The 8836-nt window shown below is 42.1% G+C and overlaps 1 protein-coding gene across 10 annotated transcripts in view; it reads right to left on the bottom strand.

The window, feature by feature from the left end:
- Window positions 1-971: 971 nt before the first annotated feature.
- Window positions 972-8836, bottom strand: part of LOC118333716 (ensconsin-like) — a gene marked incomplete at its 3' end in the record, with an annotated part of 19602 nt that continues 11737 nt past the window's right edge. For 2 of the 10 annotated variants that reach the window (XM_035669488.1, XM_035669484.1), the window contains 6 exon segments: window positions 972-1192; window positions 1282-1412; window positions 3325-3464; window positions 5493-5618; window positions 7422-7520; window positions 7940-8041. In XM_035669488.1, coding sequence (XP_035525381.1) covers window positions 972-1192; window positions 1282-1412; window positions 3325-3464; window positions 5493-5618; window positions 7422-7520; window positions 7940-8041 — 819 coding nt within the window. 10 annotated transcript variants of the gene reach the window in all.

Consider the following 8836-nt stretch of genomic DNA (forward strand, 5'->3'; position numbering starts at 1 on the left):
TATATATATATATATAAAATGCTATATGAACGTATTGTGATTTCTATTGATTTTTATATCAAAGTCAGGTATTGTATTTAATAGATAAATCATAAAAAGACATTACCTATTAAATGCCTCTCTATTGATTTCCTAGAAAATGCAATACATCCTGATATATTCTGATATCAAATTACATATACAATGACAGTGAGTCATGTGGAGTATTTCACCTTTTCATACAGTCCCAAATATAACTGTGGACACCTAAACCACCTTCAACAATTTAGTTTGTCTTTGCCTGATTGCATATAGCATTAAATCATTAACAAGCTATTTCATCCTGCAGAGCACGATTCTCTCCAGGAGGTGGCAGCAGCAACAATACCAGATCTGTAACAGGATGTGACTCCAGCTGGAACTTAACAGGTCTCCTGCTCCACTGAGATTTATTGCAAACGGAGCTGCTGCCACGTCGGTTTAAGCATGCATTGATGCACTGGCTAGGTTAGCTAACATTACAAAGAATAATGTTGAAAATAAAATAAAAACAATATTATGTGTTTTCTGCATCTTTAATTCTGCACAAATCCTTCTAAGATTTATTTTGGATCCAATAGCTCCTGTCATTTTATTCACCTTAGTTCAGTTTCTGTAATGTTCAGTGTAAATGGAACAGGTGTCTGGATAATGGACATGCCGCTGGGTTCACTTCACTGCCTGAAATTGACAGCATGTCTTGATGCACCAGTGCAAACATCCTGGTTGCCAGAATAACAATCTGTCTTGGCAAATATTAGTACTGACTAATTAAAACCTCTCTGCTGACCATGGTTGTTGCATTTGCCTTTTATATGGCACTACATTACATGTTTTGTACTAATATGAAAGACCTCCTACAGTGAGACACAGATATATTTTTATGTCTATATAATATAAGTATAATGAAACATTTATATTGTGAACTTTATTCTAATCACTGAATTTCTCACCATCTTTGTCTTTGGTCTTGCTGGAATCAGAGGACTGTGGAGACATAGCCTGGACAGGACACAGATCCTTGGACTTGGAGTCCCTCTTTCGCAAGGTGGGAGGCCCTGTTGGAGTGAGCGCTGGTTTCTGGATAGGTGGAGGTTTGGCTGACATAGGCTGGGGGGAAGGGGGACGCTGTTTCATTGCACCAGGTGAGGGTGGGCGTGTTTTGGAATTTTGCCTGTAAGAAGAAATTGTTGTTGAAATTGTGTCTGTTTCATAATGAAATCACAACGAAAGGCTGCATTCCAACAGGCATTGTAGTCTTACTTCGCTGCTCCTGGGGAAGGGGTCCTCTTTGGGGATGGATTGGGGGCTGGGGATGGTGAACGGTTGCGTCCCAGGTTTGTAGATGGGGAGGCGGGACGTTGCCCTTGAGGTGATGTTAACTGCTTGTCCTTCTTAAGTACCACAGAGACAGGACAGAATCAAATAAGTAATTCAGGACTATCCCTAATGTTGATCTTTGGACCCCCAAAAGGGTCTGGTTCCCTATGTTGGGAACCGCTGGTCTATGGACCATGGTCTTTGCACTTGGACAGAATCCACAAAAATGCATGGAAATGTGGATGCCTATTATAAAAGAGTAGCTGTAATGAAAACTGAAAATTGATCTCCTTCTTAAGTTTTCCTCTGCCTCTTTCAATTTCTCTGGCGAACAGTGACACAATGCTGGTGTGAAGGAGGCCGTGGGTCAGGTTTTAATTCATCTATTTTTAATGCCCGTGTTCTATGTTTGGCACTGTAAATATGATGACAGAGGGCACAGCAAGGTCAACCATGTGACACTATATACACACACTACTGTCCCAGCGCAAACCTGAATGCCAAGTAAGTCATTTAGATATAATGAATTTTAGAAAGAAGAAAGTGCCCTGCTCTCTAATAAATGTGTATTATCTTAGCTGATAAAGCTCAACAATCATTCTCTTGGCAGGGAGGGAAGAAAAAGCAGGACACACAATTGGTGTTTCATAACAGGCACAAGACATTAATTTCCTATTAATGTCAATATAACACTGGAGCAAGAACAGTATATAGACACAGCGTCTTTGTATGGTGAGAGGTCCAGAAGTGATCTCAAAGAAACACATAGCAGTCACAATCATTTACAGTATTTCACTATGACAACCTTTAAGGTTCTTTTAAAATGTCCCTTATAATCATTTCTTCAAAGAAATATAGCCCTCAGCAGGCGGCCTAACTCAGCTGACTTGAAAGACCCAAATGAACTAAGGTGTGACACAATGCCTGAGTGATAGGCTTTGGATTTTAATTACCTCCACACCAATCTGTGCATGTGGAGACAAGGAGACAATGAAATGGTGAGGAAGTCTTTTGACATTTGGCCCCAGGGTCAGGGTGGGGTCTGCTCTGCATGGCCTGATCTGCCCATAATCAGGCCACTGTGGATTCCTTTGTCTCATTCTATGACAATGAGGCCCTTCACAGCCACAGAGGAGGCGGAGGACATGCAGGTTATGAGAAACAACAAGGCACCATGGGCCATCAAGTGAGAAATCTTTCACTTAAAGACATCACTTATAAGAGTAAGTAAGTAGGATAACATTTTTGAAACATATGAACATGTTCATATTCTGAGTGACCAGCCAAAGAACAGCTGGACGAACAATATTTCCCTATGGTTAGCATCCTGCAGCAGTACTTTGACAGGCAAATGTAGCCGGATACGTGCATATAAAGCAGTCTTTGGTGCCATCCACTTATTTCTCTGAGCTGAGTCATTTCAGTATAGGAAAGCATGCGTTTGTTGTCAGTTTCAATTTAAATAAGACTACAGATACTATCTCAAGCCCCGCATCCAGGTTACTCTATCAATAAATGCAAATTAACTGACACATGACTGAAAAATAGTTCAACCTGAAAAAAAATCAATTAATCAAATTCTCAAACTGAGACATCATTGTTGACAGTTAAAAAACACACACACGTCAAACAGGGTTTTCAATACAACATTACTACTTGGGCATTCAAATAATGCAAAAGTGACTGAACTCAGCACGGTACAAGCAAACAGACCTCCTCCGGGAAACAATATCAGCCTGTCTACCTCAGGCATTATCATTTTACAGTATACTGGCAGAGCCATATAAAACCTACTTATTCAATGAGGATACAAAAAGGATGAGGGGACAAGGAGGACAATCGGCAAATCTATTTGCAGTGAAAGCTTTCACTTCAGCTGATCGTTAACAGCATTATACAACATTTCTTGCTGTAAATGTCAGATTCAAACTGTTTTCTTTGTAGGCCGGTAGTGTTAGTAACATGAACGTCAAGAGTTGTTCTCACCAGTGAAGGGTCGAGGGCTCCGTCGGCTGACACAGAAGTGGTCATGCCGCTCTTCTGTCGGTCAATGCTGCGGCTGCGCACAGGTCCACGCGGTGGGTGCAGGGGACTGGCGGAGGCTGAGCGAGGACACAGGTGACACTCTGGTAAAGGACACAGTCATCGCAGAGCCAGGGGAGCACAACCAAAGGGAGGCGTGATAAGCGGTCGAGTTGGGCAGCAAAGCAGCAAAGAGCAAATGGACAGAAGAATAAAGAGTCGAAGGAAAGAGAGAGGGAAAGTGGGAAAGAGAGAAAGAGGAAGAGAGAGAGGGAAGGGGAGGGTATATGATGGTTGAAAGATACAGGAGAGTGTTTTTGTAGGGGACAAGAGCACAAAAACAAGCGATTTGTTAGATACAGCACTGTAGGGGAGGCAACAGCTTGATTTTTGAAGCTTTGATTGGGCTGGAGATTACTGGAGACATGGGTAGCAGAGAGCAACAGTCTAACCAAAACCCCGGACACTCCCCAAATGCAATAGCCTCTCAGCACAACATAAACCAACCTCAACACCAAGCATCAGAGCACAGCACACACACACACACACACAAAACCTACCACCAACACGGTACAACAAACACAGACACTGCACACAGATATCACACAGATTTATTAGTACACAAATCGCACAGTGAATGTTGATACTGTTTGTTGTGTTCGGTAAGTCATTTGCAGTCTTTGAGTCCTTCCTGTCATCCTACTGTAACTCAGATCAGACTCTGAATGCAACAATGCTGTGTTTCAGGGACAAAGCCGACTGTAGTCTCAGTTGTATGTAAACATCTATAATGTTGATGCTGAGCTGCTAAATAACTATAAACCTGGAAAGACAGTGGGTGAACAGCCCTGTCCCTAACACTGAGTTTAAGTGTAGCCTGTAGTTAGTAAGGAAAGTAAATACTGTTGTCCACTAGCTATGAGCTTGCTGTGTCAGATTGAGGGATTAGCCATGATAATCCAGAGAATTGGAGAACTCTCCCTGCCACAGCCTGGTCACAAATGTGTTTTGTACTTCATTCTGACTGCATACTGAGCAGCAGTACAGTATGGTGACTAGGAAATGTACCCAGTCATGAGCTGCCACTGCTGCTGCTAATGCGAATGTGTCATGTTTCTACTGGGGCTATACTTAGCAGAAGATCTATAGCCGCTAATGGGTTTGTAATGGCCGGTCAATAAACACCACAACCTAAAACCAACATGGGGAATACAGTTGCCACTTTTAAGTGATTCAGTGCTTTCTGGTTCTTTCTATCTTTAAAAAACAGACAAGAAAACTACTGCATTCATCACTGCATCGGGAGATTAATTACTGGGTGTCTAAGCTGCTTTATGTACTGTCAATCAATTCCATCATGGCATAACATAAAAATAAAAATTTAAATGTAAGATATGCAAGTTATCCAGTGAGACATAACACCTCAACTAGATGGCTTCAAGTGCCAAATCTAGTTCCAGACAGCAGATGTAAAGCAGATTTACTGAATTTTATAAGCGTGACTTCAAATATTCTATGAAAATGCCAGTAATTACCTTTAACAGCCCGTATTGGAGTCCCTAGCACTCTGACCACACTACCAGGACACATGCAATAGCACAACAGTCTGATTCTGACGTAACAAGAACCAACAGGTAAGCAGCTTAGAGCAAATCTCCAGGCATGGACTCCTCAGATGCAGAGAAATGCTCCCAGCTAAGTCTGCCCTGCTCAGCTCAGCACACAACAGCCAATTGTGTCAAATTTGAGAGCGCATGTGAGCTAGATCCATGTGTGTGTATCAATATTTACAGAGTAACTATGCTCTCTCACATGAATGTACTTTGCTGTAAATAACTACTGTACATACATAAAACAGATGATCGTTACAATAGCGGCTTTTAAACGCGGGGAGCTGTGTAATGACTAATGTAATTCCACCACAACCAAGAGGCCACTATTAACTTTATAAAGGATTGTTTCAAAAGCACAAGTCTGCAGCAAGATTCTAGGATGAGCTTAGATCTAGTGAAGTGACACTGGGAGCGACTGGAATGACTTTCTACTGATATAAAATGAGGCTACGTAGGGAGGACCAGGGTCTGAGTCTAGCCATCCTTCCTCTCTGTCAGGGTCTCCTAAGCGGAGGTTACCTGGAGCATCTGTTCCTTCAGCTGACAGGGCGGCGGCGCTCTTGCTCCTAGCTAGTGAGGCCTGGGTAGGGGTGAGCAGGCGACTAAGGACCCCTCCATCCACAGTGCTGGCCGGTGGCCTGCGAGCTACACGACCAAAAAAAAAAAAAATCACCCCCCAAAAAAAGAGGAGAACAAAAAGGCCAAGAAGGAAAGAGTGGATGAGAATGGGGGATGAAGGTAAAACAAAGAAGGGAGTAGAGAGGGGTCAATTAAGTTTAGAAAGGTCACCATGTGATTTAACCAACAGGAAAGGATCAACATAAACAACCAAAGGTTAAGTCCCAATAATCTTACATGGTCTCCTTATCAACTGTCTTTATCTTGTTAACTTTCAGTGACATTCAACAAAATAAGGATAGTCAGTAAAAGACAGTAAGGAAAGGATGCCATGGAAGAGTGCTGAGATAGACCAAAGACTGATTGTCTGGTAACTGAAGATCAGTTAAAACAGGTCAAATCAATGGTTCCTTGAGGCAGAGGAAAGTGTGCTGAATGGGGAAAAAAACTAACCATTAGTGAGACAACAGAGGAATACTATTGGGTAGGAAGATGAGAAGTGAAAGAAACCAAAGTGATAGGGCAAGTGACTGTGATCTGGAAAGAGCTCCTTAGCTTCTGCTGTGCAAACGTTTCTGTGCTTTAGATAAAGAAGGTGCCAAATTTGATTAAAATAAGGTCAGTACTGAACAAGTGTATTGTTCTGTATAGTGTTGTGAAAGCGCTGCGGTAGACCTTCACAGCAGAAACAAAGAGCTCCTGCTTCAATGAAATGGAAGAATGACAATTCCCCATTTATGCTATTGTTGCTACCTAAGCCAGGAAGTAAAAATAATACCAGAAGAAGAGTTATAGTGTTGACGGATTGATTTTGCCACATGGCCCTAAATGCTAGCTCTTCAAAAAGGAGAGTACAGATTCACACTATCCTTTGGAGCCCCTTACTGAGAAGACATCTGTTGCAGACAGACTTGTTTTTTGTTAGCTGTTGAGTGCTAGCTCCTGGAGCATGGCAGCATGGCTCGCTGCTCGACACCCAGATATTAAGGATGTGGGTTATTAGTCTGAGATATGGTTATAGTTATACAAAGAATGGTCTACCGGAGTTTTGGGGTAAAGATGGTAGCTGTGTTGTATTATTGTCTAGGGGAACCATACAGAACAAACATGTATACAAAACAGGAACATTTTTACAACAACTCATGGTGGAAGAGGCTGACACGTCTAAAGGACAAACAGAAGCATTGGTAGTTAATGGCAATACACAGACTGCAGTGAGTTACTGTGGTTTCTGTGCTTTGGGACTGCTATGGTGGGATGGCACTGACACACACCACACTGAAGCACAAGCCCAGTGACTTAAATCCAGCTATGACGTCATCTGAGAGGGAGAAAACAATCAACACTTTGTGACAACAAAACAATACACTGTGTTAGTGCAGACACGGCACACAGAAAAACCATTCCTGGGCTGACACTTAAAAAGAAAACAATTGAAAAAAGGTTAAAACAAGATCAGCTGACAGTACAGGATCTGGTAGGTTAAGACAGCAGAAAGGTTAAGTCATACATGGAACGAGCACAGTGTTCCCGGTTAATCACAGACGAACAGTGTAGAGAAGCTTAGCAGCTGCCTAGGGGTAAATTCAGTAGTCAGTAAGCATGATTTAATGAAAGAGAACATGGACAGAAAGAAGGGATACGTGGAAAGAAGAGTTGGCCAGTCGAAAGTGTTTTGTTTGTCTGTTGTTTTTTTTTTTAAAGGAGCAAATTCAGAATGAGCAAGCTGTTAACATCATAGCAACATGCTTGTTATTCCAAAAGAGAGACCTGAGCGATGCAGATATGGGCATGAAAAAAAAAATATTGCTGATTGTTCATGCTAGCCACCTTGATCATCCGTTGTCCCCTTATCAGGCTTGGCAGGGGTCTGTGCTCTGCCCACACTTACTCGTGTAAGGGAAGAACTTCTCTTCTTCATGGAACGGCCTACGAACATGAAAGTGGAATTATAGCCAAGCAGGCACTGGGAGAGAGTCAACAAGGAATCCCCAAAGACAGTTTACAAGTCATGTGAACTCAATTTGGCCTTATGTGAGTCACCAGGCTGCAGCAGACAGCAGCTGATGTTCATGTTTATTAGATGATACTCACAGTGGAGGGTTGCTCCATCTGATCATACTACCTGATGCCCCCTAATTCAGACTATTACAACATTAACACAACAACAGTCAACCTGTTGTTATAAGTGTTTAAATTATTAGCATGTACAAAATCAGCTTTCTATGTGGTTGTCATAGCTGTGACCATCTGAATATTTTTTCCTGTGCTGTTGTTGGCAAATTGCATACTGTACACCATCTTTGTTATGAAAGCATAGTGTGGGATGGAGAGGGGATCTTTTGCACCTGTCTGTTCCACCTGAAGCTTTTTGCCGTCTTCCTTACTGGCCTGAGCAGCATTGTCGTTGCTAGGCAACCGGTTACAAGATGAACTCCTTGGCTTAACCCCTGAGAGACAATGATGAAACACCCAATGATGAATTTACACAGTGCTGGCTTATGAATGGTACTGGTAATGGTTTTTTTTTAAAGAATATATTCACAGGCCTGGGAAAGGAACAAGTATTCATATTAAAGAAGTTGAGAGGTATAGACAAATCAGCACTATCACAAAGAAGAAATGACACTGGCAGCCCATAGAAGCTGTGGAGAGATCTGAATTAATTGATTGTGTTGATTTTTTTTTTCTGAAGAAATCAAATAAACTTCTTGTGAATCAAAATACGCTTAGGAATATAATGTCAGGCTTCTATACCACTACGAGTACATGAGTACATTTATTAACAAATCACAATGTGGTGCTTGGGACCCCTTCTGATTCTGAAAACTTGATTCAATACTTCATAGAGGTGCATAGGGAATGGATACAGCAGAATTGGGAGGCCATGCTAACTTATCATTAGCTGGAACCAGAGACAAAGAGCTTAAGCAGATTTTACCGGTCTGTGCTCCAGTGAGCCTGTGTGTAACCCTGCATGTGAAGAGCACAGGGGTCAGAGTTCACTCTAGGCTTAAGAGTTGGAAGAGAAAGTCGGTTTGTTCTAGATAAGCAACAGTTTGTCACCTGGTAAATCTCAATACATTCAGCATAACTAAAAAATGTTTACCTGGCTGATAATCGACCGTCTGGAACGTACTACGTTTGTTAACACACAGCGCAGGAATGTAGGGAGGGTGGAAGAAAGGGAGGGAGGGAGGGAGGGCGGGGGGCCAAGGATCAAATTAGGATGGGAAGAAAAGAGG

The sequence above is a fragment of the Morone saxatilis genome, unplaced genomic scaffold, assembly GCF_004916995.1.
Source record: "Morone saxatilis isolate NCDOM2014 unplaced genomic scaffold, NCSU_SB_2.0 Contig22, whole genome shotgun sequence".
Classification (NCBI taxonomy): domain Eukaryota; kingdom Metazoa; phylum Chordata; class Actinopteri; family Moronidae; genus Morone; species Morone saxatilis.